The following is a 15,323-nucleotide window of genomic DNA, read 5'->3' on the forward strand; positions in this document are numbered from 1 at the left end:
TTCCCCTTTTTTTTTTTCTTTTTTTCTTTTTCGCTTTTAATCCCTTCTTTTTCCGCACCGATGGAGCGAGCAGCTCACGGGGCACGGAACCCATGGGTTGCATCGCATGGGTTTAAGCCACAGCTTCACTGAGTGCAGCGCTCTGTCCCGAAACTGCATGCAAACAATGCGAGTTTCGTTGCCGTGCTTTAAAAGAAAAGCAATCTGGTGAGGTTGCATCTCTGGAGGTTCCCATCTGCAGCTGCATTTTTCGGACACAGCGCTTGTAGGACGTGGGGTTTCGGTGGCCGCAGTGCTGTGAAGGAGCTGAGCCCCCCATGGGGCTGGGGCGGAGCTGGGGGTTGAGGAAAGGTCTCTTCTTCTTTTATTTCCATAGCTTTTAATTCAATCTCCTGCTTGTGCTGATTGCTGGCAGGGTCCTCCTCCAGAGTGGCTGTGTTGGGTAGCATCCATCATCATCTTCCCCATAGCAGAGGGCTTGGGATGCCTCTTTTGATCCTCACTTCTTTATCTTGCTCATCTTCAGCCTTCCCTCTGGGGTCCTGTGCCCGTTGCTGTCATCCCATTGTGCTTTTTTTGGTGCCAGCTTGGACATTTCATAGAATCATAGAATCACAGAATGGCCTGGGTTGCAAAGGACCTCAAACATCATCCAGTTCCAACCCCCTGCTATGTGCAGGGTCACCAACCAGCAGCCCAGGCTGCCCAGAGCCACATCCAGCCTGGCCTTGGATGCCTGCAGGGATGGGGCATCCACAGCCTCCTTGGGCAACCTGTTCCAGTGCCTCACCACCCTCTGGGAGAAAAACTTCCTCCTAATATCCAACCTAAACCTCCCCTGTCTCTATTTCAAACCATTCCTCCTTGTCCTATCCCTATCCACCTTCGTAAACAGCCGTTCCCCCTCCAGTTTATAAGCTCCCTTCAGACATTTCTGCCTTTGGATGCCTTCTCAATCCAATGCCTGGATGTCCTCCCCATCCTCCTCCTCCTCCTCGCTGGGTTCCCACCTTCCCCATGCGGAAGCAGCCCAGTGCTGCTCACAATAGGGCCGTTTCCTGCAGGGGAAGGCTCTGTAAATGGGATTTTTAACCTTTTCCCAGGCAGCCCCACTCCAGGCAACACGGGTAATGAAGGTGACATTCATCGGCTGCTGAGCATCTCCCACTTCAGAGCATATGTCCCAGTGGATGGGGGTCACTGATGTGGCATTGAGGGACGTGGGCAGTGGGTGGGAGTGGCTTGGGTTGATCTTGGGGAACTTGGTGATCATAGAATCATAGAATCATAGAATGGCCTGTGTTGAAAAGGACCACTCATCTCATGCAGTTCCAATCCCCTGCTATGTGCAGGGTCACCAACCACCAGACCAGGCTGCCCAGAGCCACAACCAGCCTGGGGTGGCTGTTTCCATGGCTGATGGGTGGTTTCCAACCATAATGATTTAATGACATGAAATCCTTCTGGAGCATCTCTTCGGTTCACAACTTCAACCCATCTCAATGGGTTGACAGCAGAAGCAGCCCGGGAGTTGTTTTGCAGCAGGGATTGGGTACTGGTGGTGATATGGGGACACAATGCTGCTTACTGCCCTTTGCCTCTTTGGGTGCTGTGTGCATCCTCATAGAGGAAACATGAGTTGTGGGGGCATTCCCCTAAAAGGAGCCATCCCAAAAGAGCCATCCTTGCCTTCCCACCCAGCCCAAAGCCTCCATGACACAAAACCCTCCCAGATGTGAGTGCAGTGGTGCCCCTTTTTTGGGACAGCCAAGGTCAGGCTGGATGGGCTCTGAGCACTGATGGAGCTGTGGGTGACCCTGTTCAGTGCAGGGAGTGGGACAGATGGCCTTTAAGTGTCCCTTCCAACTCAAACCATTCTGTGATTCTGTTATTCCATGACTCCATGGCTTTTGCTGCACAGGGTGCATGCAGTCACTGTCTCCACCAAAGCCCAGTGTATAAAGTTTAATTTTTTATTTTTTTTATTTTTTTTCACCAAAACCAGCTGAAGTTTGGAAACGCAAAGCAGCTGCTCTCCATCTGACTTTGCATATCTTATTTTCGCTGTTTGGCAGAAGAATGAAAACCAAGCTGGGCTTGGCTGAGCCTGCAGCTGCCCACCTTGCTCAAACCCACATTGGGGAGCACAGGATGGGGTCGGGCAGCATTTGTGCAAGTTAAATCTGGGGGAGATCGTGTTGTTTTGATGGTTTACTTAATACCTGAGCTGGAAGGGCTACCCATCTGTGGGTTGTGAGTGGGGCTTTGTGCAGGATTGACTTTTCCATGCTGCCGTGGTGCCCTGCTGTGGGGTGAGCCCTGTGGAGGCAGAGGGGCTGCGCTGCCCTTGGAGGAGGGCTTTTGGGAAAGGCCGCTGTTTACTTTCCAAAGCTCTGGTCCAAAGTTTGGCCTTTGGTTTACATATAGAGCCTGTGTCAATGCCTACCGTGGATCAACACGGCTTTCTTTCAGCAAACACTGCGGCTGGTGGAAGGGAGAAAAAAAAAAAAGAAAAACAACGGAGAAAAGTCTTCTGACAGCATTTTATCTGTAATTAGAGTTGTTTTTTAAGCACTGGAAATATTTTCCCAGCTTGGGCTGCTGCAGCTCCCCCAGCCTCCCCCACCAGTTCTGCAGTGATCAGAGGTTGTGAGAGCTGGGGCTGCTTGGCCCAGAGCTGGGGGGTCTCAGGGGGTCTCACTGCAGCCATAAATCCTCAAAGGAGATGCAAGGGGATGGGGCTCTGCTCTATGGAGCCCGGGGCAGTCCAGGGATACGGGGCACAGCCTGGAGCCCTTGAGCTGCCATCAGCAGCACTGCTATGCTGGGCAGTGCTGGAGCCCTGGCACAGGGAGCAGAGAGCAGTGGGGGATGCTCACTGGGGGTTTTCCAAAGCCACCTGGATGTGGTGGAGCATAAAGCACTTCCTATATGGTATCTTGTCCCTTGCAGGCAAATCTCACTCCCCTTGTAGAATTGCAGTATCAAGATCTTATTTCAGTATGAACACAGTGAGTGTCTTCCTGCTGCAGGTCTTGTGCCTCTGAATAATCCTCGACTCACCAGCTTCTTCTTTCTGTGGCCTATCCACAAGCTGCTTAATGGGAGCTTAGAAGTGTCTGCTTCTTGAGCCAAGGAACCCTCGCTTCTGCCTTCATAGGATCATTTAGATTGGAAAGACCAGTAAGATCATTAAGTCCAACCATCAGGAAGATGTCAAGGGAGGTTGAGGTTGGATGCTAGGAAACATTTCTTCTCTGAAAGAGCAGTGATGCAGTGGCACAGCTGCCAAGAGAGATGGTGGGGTCACCATCCGTGGAGGTGTTCCAGAGCCATGGGGATGTGGCACTGAAGGACGTGGTCAGTGGGCATGGTGGGCTTGGACTGGGTGATCTTGGAGGTCTTTTCCAACCTGAATGATTCAAGGATTGAAGAATGGAGGGATGTCCTGGTTGCCATGTCCCTGCTGGTTCGCACCATCCATTGTGTGCTCCATCTCATGGAGTTGCTGCTCTGGAAGCTGCCACTCTGCCTGTCCAAAGCTGTGTTTGAGCCTTTAGAAAGCCTGAGGGCCATCTCCATAAGCCACAGATGCAGCTCTGGTGATGCACCCCAGCCTCTCTGGCTGGTTCCAAGACTTCATCCTGGAGATGGTGCTTCTGGTTGTGCTGTATTCCAGGATGAAGTAACCTTGCTTTCTTTGCCAGCAGGGCTTACAAGAGCCAGGAGCATCTCCTTAAGCCAGCCAGGCAATGCACTTTTTCCATAACCGCCCCAAATTCTGCCTCATGTCTCCCTCTCCTTGGGCACTGTGCTCCTCACTTCTCTGTTCCTCCATCAGCAGAGCCCAGCAGCATTTTGGCATTGGGGCAGCTGCATCAGCCCCTTGCTCAATGCTCTTAGGAACAGGATGGGAGCGCTTGGCAAAGCTCCTGTGTTTTCTCCCCCAGTAACTACGTCCTGCAAGACATGAAGCAATCCTTCCAGCTGGGTTTTTAATAGTTCTCAGCTCTTAAACAGTTGCAGCTATGTCTGTGAAGCTGTCTGTCAGCTGTGGCACTGTTGGGGTTGGTTGTGTGAGAGGCTGGAGGCTTTTGAAGCCCTTTGGCTGGAAGTAAAACCCTGCCTGTATGCAGGCTTGGACACAGACAAGGGCATGGTCAGAGGCTGATGTTGGGTTTTGGGATGTGCCAGTCTTGGAGCTTCTTTGGGGTACAGGGATGGGATGCTCAGCTCTGCTGCAGCAGCACAGAGCCTTCTGCTTGGGTGCTGGTGTTCCCTCCCTTCAATTAAAAGCAACAATGAAGAATGAAGAATGAACCCTTCTTGGCAGAGGATCCAGTGTCTCATGTCTGGAGTTTTATTTTCTTTGATTCATTCTGGGGAGTAGAATGGATGGGTCTGAGGGATGATTGTAATTAACACAGTACGTAACGCTGCAGAGCTTGGTGGGACCACAGCAGTGGCTGGGTAACACTTGGGGTGGATGGGTGCTGCTGAAGGGTGCTGCTGAAGGGTGCTGCTCGTCCTCCAGGAGCAGCTTCCCCACCAGGCTTTGCTGGCTTTTCCAGATTTCTTCTTCTTTTATCCTCCTCCTTCCCAAATACCTGGTCCCATTGGAAAGTCTCCTTCCCATACTGATTCCTACACACTTCCCATCTGCCCATCTCACATCCCCTTTCCCAGCACAGTAAAAGTTGGCAGAGGAATGAATTTAGCAATTAAATTTGCTTTATGCCCCCTTTGTGTGTCTTTGACAGGTTACAGCCAAGACTGCCTTCCTCTTCATCTTACCTCAGTATAACATCAGTGTGCCTACCACAGGTAAGAGATGCTGCTGCTCTGGGGAATAATCACCCCAAATCCTTGCTGCCGGCTGCCATGGCCTCACCTCCTAGTGATGGGTCTTCAAATGTGAGAAATGTGGGGAAAAGAGAGTTTGCTTGTGTTTTGGCTGCTCATTCCTACCTCCCAGCCACAGTCAGGGCTGTGAGCATGGTGTGGAGGCAAAAAAAGTGGTTTGGGTAAAGGATGGGGCTCAGCATGGGGCATACACTTGGAACACACAAAGCCTGACCTGGCAGCAGGATGGTGTGGCTTATTGAAAGGCATTGAGCATTCCTCCAGTTGAAGAGAAGGGTGCAACAAAAATAGGATGAGGCAGACGCAGAGAAGATGGAAGGGCAGCCCACTAAGTCATGGCTGAAGGATTCACTCTGCTCCCAAATTGAATTGTGGTCTGTGTTCCCCTACAGCACAGTCCAGACAACTTCCTCTCCTGTGCCTGAAGTGATTTACTCGTCTTTAGCCTTGCAATTTTATCATATACTGTGGCTGTAAACCCTGGTAGAGGCATAGCTCAACCTCTGGTTTTGTACAACGCCCAGCACATAGAGACCAGGTCATGCGTATCTTCACACCAACTGTCTTCATAAACCTTATTCTAACCTTACTAGGATACTTCCAGTCTTAAAGAGAAATATGGGCTGAAGCTTTATTTGAGGGTAAAGAGGGTTGGTGACAGATCAGATAGTGAGGACTGGGGCAAGGGGAAGCAACAGCTTGGCAGGGCCTGACCTTCACATTGCAATGCTTTCTGCAGCTCTCCCCAAATCTACTTCTTGCCCATAAACTGCAAGACTGCAGATAGATACCGAAATGCAAACTGTGGGAGTTTGGGTACTGCTAGGTCTCCCATTGCTCTGGAATTTCAGGCTTCCCATGAGTACTATTTCTCATCCTCTAGCCCTGTGCTGGTTTCTTAGATCTCTTTATAGCACAATACACCTGTGTTCAGGCAGCTGAGTCCTGCTCCCGAGTGTCACCTCTGTTGAGGTGTGTGACAATTAAGAAGCTGTCCCCACACTGCCAGTGACCTAACTCAGGCTGAAGACCGTTTTTACAGGGCTTCATTCCAGCCATGTCGCCACTGGCAAAGTCTTGACCTCTCTCTACCTCCAAAATGCATGTTCCCATTCAAGCTATGTTGGTTATAGCCACCTCAAGGCTTCAAGTGAGCCATAAGCCTTGAAAATCATTGGCATTGAGAGGTCTTACCCACAATTTGGTCTCTTTGCAGATGGGGAGCTGGTCCAATATCACTACGGTCTGAAGGATCTGGTCACCATCCTCTTCTACATCTTCATTGCCATCATCCTGCATGCAGTGGTGCAGGAATACGCCCTGGACGTGAGTGCAGTTTGGTGTCTTGAGTAGATGGAGTGTCTCAAGTACCATGGATGGGACAGAGTCCTGCTGCAATTAAATGTGGCTCTGGTGTGGTCCAGAGACTGGGGTGGCCACGTGTAAGCTGTCATCTTTGGGCGATGCTTAGGACAGGGAGGAAGAAGAGAAAGGAGAGTTGCTGACCTGGTGGCTCACATTTTCTTTTCCTTTCTCCTTTCCCTCTGCTTCATCCCAGAAAATCAACAGGCGTCTCCATCTCTCCAAAGTCAAACACAGCAAGTTCAATGAGTCAGGGCAACTGGTCGTCTTCCACCTCACCTCTTTGATTTGGTGCTTGTACGTTGTGGTGACGGTAAGACATAGGGCTAGCTGCACTTCGGATTTCCTTGGGGGGAATTTTGGGTTTCTGGTGAAGAAAAACCTCAATGAAAGCAAAGAATCCCCCATCAGCCCTTGAGCATTCGGTGTTGGAGAGATCAGAGTGTTTTAGCAATGAGGAGGATTTGATATGCATTGGGGTCTAGCTGTGGTTCCTGGCAGTGCTGGGAATGGATGCTTGGGGAGAGGTTTCCTCCCTGCTGCTCAGGGGATCCTGCCAGCCCTCTTAGAGGACCACTGTCACCTCCAGAGCAGTCCCTTTGGGAACCTTCGGGCTTTGCTCCTGCCCACACTGCACAGAACAGGTCATCCTTTGCATCCCTTGCCCCTCCCCTGGACTTTCAGGATTCATGCCAATTAAAAAAAAAGACTTGGGGCAGTGAGGGCACAGGTGATGGTGACAACTGGCCTCAGGCAGGATGAATTTTCCATGCAAAAATCTCTTTGCAAAACCCAGTGCAGATCCCTGTGGCAGGAGCTGTGCAAATGCGGAACAAGAAGGGAGCTCCTGTAATCTCTGTGAGTGCAGGGGAATGCAGGCGGGTGGAAAATTAAACTATGTGATGCATATTTAATTGATTTTGTAGGCGTTTTTTGTTCCTCTTTCTCCTCAGAAGTATTCCTTTTTGCTAAGTGATACTTGGGCTGGAAATGCCAGTTGGGAAAAGCCTCCCAGCCCATGCACATGGTTTCTTGCAGGTGCATTACTGATATCTCATCCCAGTGTTTCCAGAGCATCCTCCTTGCATTGCCCAAACCCCGAAACATCCTGTCCCGCAGCTCAGGGCCTTTTGTGCAACCACAAACGCAGCTTTTGTTACCCAAACATGAGGATGTCATGAAACTAGAGACGTGGGAACATGTCTGAGCTTGGAGAGCTCAGTCCTGGCTCAGGCAGGGGACCTTAACCTTGCCTCATTGTAACCGCGTGCTGCCTTGTTCCTCTATCTGAAGACTTGCATCTCTTTTTCAGGAAGGATACATATCAAACCCCCAGAGTTTGTGGGAAAACTACCCGCATGTTTATCTTCCGTAAGCACTCACATTTTGTTCTCGGGCTGACTGCTTCCTTCCCCCATGCCATTTTCCATGTGGCTGAGAGCAGGCTGCTGGCAGCACAGAGCCCTTTGCATGCAGCAAGATCATGGTCAGGGGTGGGCATCTCCTTTGGGGCTTTGGGGAGGGTGTTCTTGAAGGGCTTTTTCATGGTTTAGTTATTCATCACTTTGGGTAGGTTGCTTTGCTCTTCATTTTCCATGGTAGAAACGAAGAAGAGGGGATAATTCTCCCTTCTTGGAGTTTTGCAAGAGTGAGATTTGTGGGGATGTGGAGACCACAGCACAAACACGTGGATGAAGCCCAACTCAGCTAAATGTAGTCCCCTAAATCTAATGGCATCAGAGCAGTGAGGGGATTGCTTGGGGCCACAGGAGCCCACAGTGCCCAAGGCTCGCTCCACAGCTCATCTCTGCCTTCAGCTTCCAGGTGAAGTTCTTCTACCTGTGTCAGCTGGCCTACTGGCTGCACGCGTTGCCAGAGCTCTACTTCCAGAAAGTTCGCAAGGTGAGAGATGTCCAAGGGCTCCAGGTTCCTTGGGGCTTTGAGATTTGGGGGGGGAGAAGGCAAAGGTGAGGTATTAACACTGCTTTCTGCCCTGCCAGGAGGACATCCCACGCCAACTGCAGTGCATTGCGCTCTACCTGGTGCACATCGCCGGCGCGTACCTCCTCAAGTGAGTCGTCTATCTCTGTGTTTTGAGCTGGGGCTTTTGCAGGGTTTTTCATCCCCAAATTCTTTGTCTGGGGCTGAGAATCCGGGGGGATAAAGTAAATAGCGTGAAAGTTGACCTCCTAGCTGTAGGATGGTAGAAGAGCTGTCTTTGTGAGTGATAAACTACTGGTTTGTTGCTTTGATGTTTTGGGGTCAGGGATTTCACCGTTGCGATCTGATTGTCTGCTGCTGTGGAGTTATCCAGCTTTGGGCTGGTGCTTACTGCAGCTTAGGGATGGAACATTTTGGATATGAAGGACCAAAGCTGACCAGCCTGGTGATGCTTTTTTCTTCTTTTCCTTCCTTCTAGTTTAACCCGCTTGGGGCTAATCCTCTTGCTGTTGCAGTATTTAGCTGAGTTCTTCTTCCACATGGCCCGACTGGTCTATTTCACAGATGAGAACAACGAGAAGCTGTAAGTGGGCGAGCTGGCCATGGCATTCCATCTCCAGTGCCCTCTGGGCGTTTACTGTCACCTTGCAGCTCAACACTGGGGGACACTGAGAGTGCAGCACACAGTGTATCTCCAGAAGAAGTTGGGTTGAGGTTAGGGTGGGGAGAGTTGGGAGCATTGGAGCATCTCCAGGTCAGGAAGGGGAGATGTGCTAGGAGGGGAGATGTCTACAAAGTGCTTCTGCACCATGGTGCATGCTTGCAGTGTGACCTTCTGCTGAGAATGGGGCGCTTCATATGGCCATGGGGCCTAGAGGCTGCTCCTGTCCACATCTCTGCTTGACTTCCATCAGGTTTAACGTCTGGGCTGTTATCTTTGTGGTCACCAAGCTCTTCACCCTAACTCTCTACATTTTGGTCATTGGCTTTGGTCTGCCACGCGTGGAGAACCAGGCCCTGGAGCCAGAGAAAGGGAATCTCTTCAGCTTTCTCTTCAACCATATCCTTTTCAGGTAGGAATGTCCTGCGCCATATCTGTTCCCTGTTTGCATCCTTTCCTGTGAATATCTTGTGAAAATATTTCCCTCGTATTTGTTGAAGGAAGTAACCAGTTACAAAGGATGAACTGAAGCAGACACCTTAGGGAAAGACATGCGTGTTCTCCCTTGTGGACCCATAACTGTGTATTGATGTGGTCAATGAAAAAGGAGTTTTTCCATCTGCTTGTATGTGTTTGGATGCCTGTTAACATGGGAAGCAGGGGATGGGATGGGCTCCCTGGCTGTGGTGTTTTGGGCAGTGCTGATTGAGATGATCCTTATAGCTCTCTACAACTCCCTGAAAGGAGGCTGTGGCGAGATGGGGGTGGGTCTCTTCTCCCAGGTAACAGTGATGGGATGAGAGGTGATGGCCTCAAGTTGTGCCAGGGGAGGTTCAGGATGGATGTTAGGAAACCATCTAGGGGAACCAGGCCACTGGTTTGGGGTGAAAGCCAGGCCGATGGTGGCCTGGCTCCTCTCTTCTCAGCCTTGCCTCTTCTCCACCCCTGCCAGAATGAGTGTGCTGCTGTTGGTGTGCCTCTTCCAGGCCTCGGTGATGTGGCGCTTCATCCACTTCCAGCTGCGGCGCTGGCGGGAATACTGGCACGAGCAGAGCAGCCGGAAGCGGGCCGCAGCCTGCGCCAAGCAGCCAGCCAAGCCGCTCAAGAGAGACTCGGGTGAGCAGGGAGCGCTGGGAAACAGGCTGCCCAGAGAGCTGTGGGTGCCCCATCCCCGCAGTGCCCGAAGGCAGGCTGGATGGGGCTGTGGGCAGCCTGGGCTGTGGGAGGTGTTCCTTTCCATGGCCCATGGATGAGCTTCAAGATCTCTTCCAACTCAAACCATTCTATAATGATATATAGAATGTATATCAGTATGTGATTCTGGCCCATGCAGGATGACATGGGTGAGGTTTTTCTTTCTCTGTCCCCAGGTTACCATGAAAATGGAGTGGTGAAAGCGGAGAACGGCACCTCGCCGCGAACCAAGAAGCTGAAATCACCCTAGAAGAAAGGCCTCGGCTCCTGGGGAGGAGGGTGAGGTGCCAGGACTGAGGGCAGCCCTTCCTCCCAGTCCTCACAAGGTTGTCTTGAGCAGCTTGGGAGCAGGTCGTCTGCCCGAGGTGTCTCACTCTCCTCCCTTTCTTTCTTACTTTCTTGAACCATTTGCAATAAAACCAAAAAAGTCCCTTTCCCCTGCTCCTTTCCCCTGTAGGAGCCTTTTCCAAGCCTCCTGGTTTTGCCTTCCTCTGTTTCACCGTAAATCAGTGTGCAATTTTATTATTTTTTTTTCTATTTTTAGTGTTTGGTTATTTTGGATTTTTGTTACAAATGCGTTGTAGATGGTTCCGAAATCTTTTTTTGCTCCTACAGCTTGTTTCTCCCCTCTCTCTGTGTTGATTCCCCCCATCCCCTGGTTCAGGGCCGTGGCAGTTTGAAGGCTCCATGTGTCAGCTATGGGAACGGGCTCCAGGGGAAAAGTACAGGGACTCTGAGACCCATGAGGTGCTCATGGCTGATGGTTTCCCCTCCTGGGGCGCTCCAGCCAGCACTCAGCACATGTTGCATGATGTCAATGCTGCAAATAGGGACTAGTGTCTGAGGGAGGAACCTCTCCTGGGTCTTGTCTCTCTCTGGTTGAGTGGGGTTCCTCCAGCTCCTGGCTTCGAGTTAATTTTGGTGATCTAGGAAGCAGAGAAGGGAGACAAGTTCCCTCTTCCTATAGGACCCACACCCTTAGCCTTTGCTTGCCCCAGCTTTTCTGGTACAGCTGGGTCCTCTTTATCCTCTGGACTGCCCTGTAGTTTTCTGCACCCCCCAGCACTGAGAGCTGGGCTCAGGGCTCTGCAGCTCATCATGCCTTGTTGTGGGGCAGTGACATCCTCAGGTCAAGGTGAATCCTCGAGCCCTGCCCCACTCTGAGCCCTGGCTTGGCTCCTGTCAGCCTCCTGTGCCTCAGACCTGGTGTGCTCGTGGCTCATCACCACCTCCAGATGAGCGAAGTGGCTGCTGCAAAGGGTTTTCCATTAATGGGACTGTGCCCCTTGTGCTTAGCCATCCTCATTCCTACCATGACAGTCCAGCTGTGCCATCTGCAGCCACGAGTTTCTCTTTCTTTCCGTAGGATACACAGCTTGTATCCACCCAAGGTGCTATCAAATGTAGGGTTTCTTCCAAAAACCCTAGCCCCTTCATCCCTTTCTGAGCTGTGAATGAGATGACAGGAAGGAAGCCAAGGGCTGTGAAGAGTAGCTTGTACATTAGGAAAGGCCTGTGAGGCATAGCTGTTGGCAAATGGAGTTGTCTTAAATCTACCTCAGAGGCCGTCTTTTGCTACAGACCACTCTCTCTCTTGCACCTCCCTGACCTGAGGTCTGGGGGAAGCCCAGGTCCCACTGGCTTGCTCCCCTTTGCTGGTGGGCAGCACCTCCTGCCCAGGGTTTTCACAGGTCAGTGCGCTTTCTTGGGGTCTGTGCACCAGTTTGGATTTGGCTGATGGGTGCTTCTCACCCCATAGCTCTTTTCTGGGGTGCTTTCTGTAGCCAGGCTTTGCTGTTGGTGCCTCTTGTGCAGCAAAGTCAGCAGTAGATTCTGGTGTGTGAGGTCAAGGAGAGCTCGGCCAGTCGGCCACTCTTCAATGTGCAAGGCAGGATGGAAGCCCACCTTTCTTATGGGTGATAGGATCTGTGGTCTCATGGCATGTCACTTGCTCAGCCCCTCCAGGCATGATTCTAGCTTGGGCTTTTTGCAGTGAGGCTGGCACAGTTGTCTTTTGTATCTTTTGTCTTTTGGAGAATGAGAGACAGTTGATTGTCTGCCACTCTTTGAATGGTGTTGCTTTTTCCTCCCTCTTTTTGTCGATGTCCTTTCTCCCTTCCTCCTTTCCTTGCAGAGCCTCAGCTAATGCTGGGCACAGGAGGGAGAAAATGTGTAGGGACATGAGTACAGTTGGTCAGATTCCACTTGTTCCTCTGTTCCCGTGACCTCTGAGTGTCAAACAAAATGTCAGCAGGAGTCTGGAAGAAGGTCCCCCTTTTTGAGGGGAAGCGAGGAAGGAGGCTTTGAATTGAGCGCCTCCCAACAGCTGAGGATTGGCTCTGTTAACAGATGACATATACAATCCCCTCAGAAACTGGCTGCTGAATAATTCCTCTTCCTGCCTGCTTCGCTTCAGGCAGCTTTTCCTCTTGCACAATCCTGTGTCTTCATAGAGTAGCTAATTATGCGTTGTATCCCAAGTGCCTTATGTTGTCGTGTAGCATCTCGTATGCTTGATCTGTGTACTATAGCAGCAGCTGAACGCCCTTTCTCCTTACGACATATGTACAACATATGCTACATTTATGGTTTTTTTTTGTTTAGTATTTTTTTTTCTTTTTTTTCTTTTTTTTGTCTTTTGATAGAGCTACCAGTAAAAGGGACAGTTTGTTTTGGAAATATTTCCATGTTTTCTTTCTGTTTGTTGTTTGGTTTTTTTTTCTTTAAGCCCAGAGATGATGTTCTTTTTTGCTCTCCTCTGTCTTTAATCCTCTGAAATCTTCATCCTTCTCCTGTTATGCCAAAGCATGGCATGACTTCTGTTGGTTATTTAGTCCCGAGCCTTTGCTATAAGGCAATGCGAAGTCTCATCCTCAAGGTTTCCAATCTGCCCCCCGTTGGAGGGGCCGCCCTGAGCTGCTTCTGTCTCTGGCTTTTAGTGCAAACACCATCTCTGCAGTAACTGCTTTTATGTCCATGGCATTCCTCAGCAGACCAAGCCTTCTTTTCAGCCCAAAGAACTTTCACTGCAAACAGTTAGTGGTCAGTCTTCCCTTGACTGCTTTGTGTGCAAAGATGCTGAGAGTCCTCTGTCATTGAGTGGATGCTCTTCTTGCATCCCATCCTGTCAAGTCCCCCTGTCATCTGCAAAAAAAAAAAAAAGCCACAGCCACACCAACAAACCCAACCCGAAGCAAGAGCTGTTGTCTGCCACAGTGCAGAAACTGAGAGACTATGCAAGTTCCGACTTTGTGTAATTATTGCTTGCTCTGTGCCCTTCCTGTGGGCTTGAGGCTGATTCTGCCATCTGTGACTATTACCAACGTAAGGTCAGGGACTGAGTAGTCTGTGATTTTTAGTGTGCAGTGTGATGTTCTCCTGTCCTAGTCTAGAAACCTTTGAAGTACTGGCAGTAGTTCTCTCTTTTTGTTGCAGAGAGTTCAGGGATGGGCTTGGGAAGAGAAGAGGGTTGAAGAAGAACAGATGTAGCATTTCACATATAATTTTTAAGTGACTCTTACTTTGTGGGGCATTACAGTTATGTTGTTTTGTTTTTTTTTGTTTAGGATTTTTCTTACTCATGTTTGGGTTAGTGGTAAAGACAAGTTCCAGTTCCTCTGTAGGACCCCTTACCCTTATCTTGTTGTTTTAAGATGTATTTCTGATATGCTTCCCTTTCAGAGGGGAGGACTACCCTAGGATCCTCCTCTGACCCCCAAGTTATTCCCAAGGCCTGTAGGTACCCCAGCATTGCTGCAGTGCATTGAGATTTGCAGCAACAGCTGCTTCTTACTTTGGATGAAGTTTTGGTAGATGGACCCTGACATGCACCAACAGTAGGTGGAGATTTTGGGGTCTGATTTACAGCCTTCCTGGAAGCTTTGTGAGTAGATGGTTTGTTTGGCAGGCTTTGTACTCAAACTGTGAAGTTTGTTACATAGCCTCGGGGCTGTGGGTGGGAGTTCTGCTGGCAGAGAGGAAGGATGGCTGTTATGAAAGCCAGGTGGAGGCAGGTAGCTTTCCTTCAGGTATGTTGAATTCCAAAATACCAAAACTTCAGCAAAAGGAACTCGAGGAAAATTTTTCTTCTCCCATATTGCAAAGTTTTGAATTTTGGAGAAGGGTGGTGGGGAAGTGACAGTCTCCAATATTTTATCCATATCTCATTTGTTTCATTCTTCCTGTCACGTAAATTTTTTTTTTGTACGGTTTATGTTCGTTGTCGTTTATTGTTCAATGACTTTTGTGATAAACTCAACAGAAGTATTTTCTGAAATAAATAAATAAAAGGCATAGATTCTTCCATTACTGCTGCTTGCTGACGCTTTACCATGCTGCTAAGTTAAGAGAGCAGGCTGGGATGGTTGTGCTCCTCTCCCTCCTGCCACGCTAGATGTGTCCATAACTTTGGTCCTCATATTCCCCATAGCTAGGGCTCATATTCTTGAATTTCCCATGCCTACAGCATGGGCAGCTGCTTCTGATTTAGTCATCAGTGGCTGCCTCACTTGCTGGGAGTGGAGGATATGGGCATTTGTAGGATATGATTCATTTGATGTGGTTTAGGTGCATAGTTTCTGGTGAGCTCGATTGTATGCTTTCTGCAGCTGGCCCTAGGCATGCTGCATGGTTTGCTTAAGTATTAGGTTACAGCTTTCATAGCATGTGCAGAAAACAAATTCTCACTTTCTTTTCTACAGTCTATAGCTCCCATAATTTCATCTGCAAGTTCTTGGGCCTCTGGAGAAGCTGTTTAGGGTGGCTGTTAGAAGTTAGTCTTTTGCAGCTGCTGCTTGGAAGGTATCTCATACAACGCCAAGCCATGCTTTGAAATCTGAGATGGACCTGAGATTGCTTTAACAACTCTCAGTCAGAGAGAAGAGCAGCACAAAATGGGCCCAGAAGGGAAGAGCAGTGACCTTTCCTGAACAAGGGGAAGGCAGTGGAAGTGGGAACCCACAGCACAAAAAGCTGAGTTAAATAAGCATTTTGTTCTCTGTGTGCATGATAGCTGCCCTTTGCCTCAGTGGCAATACCTGGCAGGTGTCAGCTGGGCTGAGAAGGTTCCTGCCATGTTTCCTTTCACAGAGGGATGAGCAGTCTGAGCAGAAGTGTCATAGCCCTACTGCTATGCCAACGGTTAGTTTTTCCTTTTCACTGGACCTATCCTGTAAGATGACAGGTTGTATGAGCTGGGCTTAGATATAATCTCAGTTCTAAAACCTTTCTCCCAACCCTTTGTTAAAAAATGCAAAGCTGCTGTCAGCACATCTGTGTACAGACCCTGCAATTTCCATGAGAT

At 49.7% G+C, this 15,323-nt stretch overlaps 1 protein-coding gene across 1 annotated transcript in view; it reads left to right on the forward strand.

Moving 5' to 3' along the window:
* Nucleotides 1-14,329, forward strand: part of TRAM2 (translocation associated membrane protein 2) — an 18,770-nt gene extending 4,441 nt beyond the window's left edge. Inside the window, exons 2-11 of the mRNA XM_031552274.1 lie at nucleotides 4,761-4,824; nucleotides 6,080-6,189; nucleotides 6,422-6,538; nucleotides 7,538-7,596; nucleotides 8,043-8,127; nucleotides 8,226-8,296; nucleotides 8,645-8,749; nucleotides 9,081-9,239; nucleotides 9,780-9,943; nucleotides 10,198-14,329. Coding sequence (XP_031408134.1) covers nucleotides 4,761-4,824; nucleotides 6,080-6,189; nucleotides 6,422-6,538; nucleotides 7,538-7,596; nucleotides 8,043-8,127; nucleotides 8,226-8,296; nucleotides 8,645-8,749; nucleotides 9,081-9,239; nucleotides 9,780-9,943; nucleotides 10,198-10,271 — 1,008 coding nt within the window. The 3' untranslated portion in view covers nucleotides 10,272-14,329. The remainder of the gene's footprint in view (nucleotides 1-4,760; nucleotides 4,825-6,079; nucleotides 6,190-6,421; nucleotides 6,539-7,537; nucleotides 7,597-8,042; nucleotides 8,128-8,225; nucleotides 8,297-8,644; nucleotides 8,750-9,080; nucleotides 9,240-9,779; nucleotides 9,944-10,197) is intronic.
* Nucleotides 14,330-15,323: the final 994 nt, after the last annotated feature.

Source organism: Meleagris gallopavo, chromosome 2, assembly GCF_000146605.3.
Source record: "Meleagris gallopavo isolate NT-WF06-2002-E0010 breed Aviagen turkey brand Nicholas breeding stock chromosome 2, Turkey_5.1, whole genome shotgun sequence".
NCBI lineage: Eukaryota > Metazoa > Chordata > Aves > Galliformes > Phasianidae > Meleagris > Meleagris gallopavo.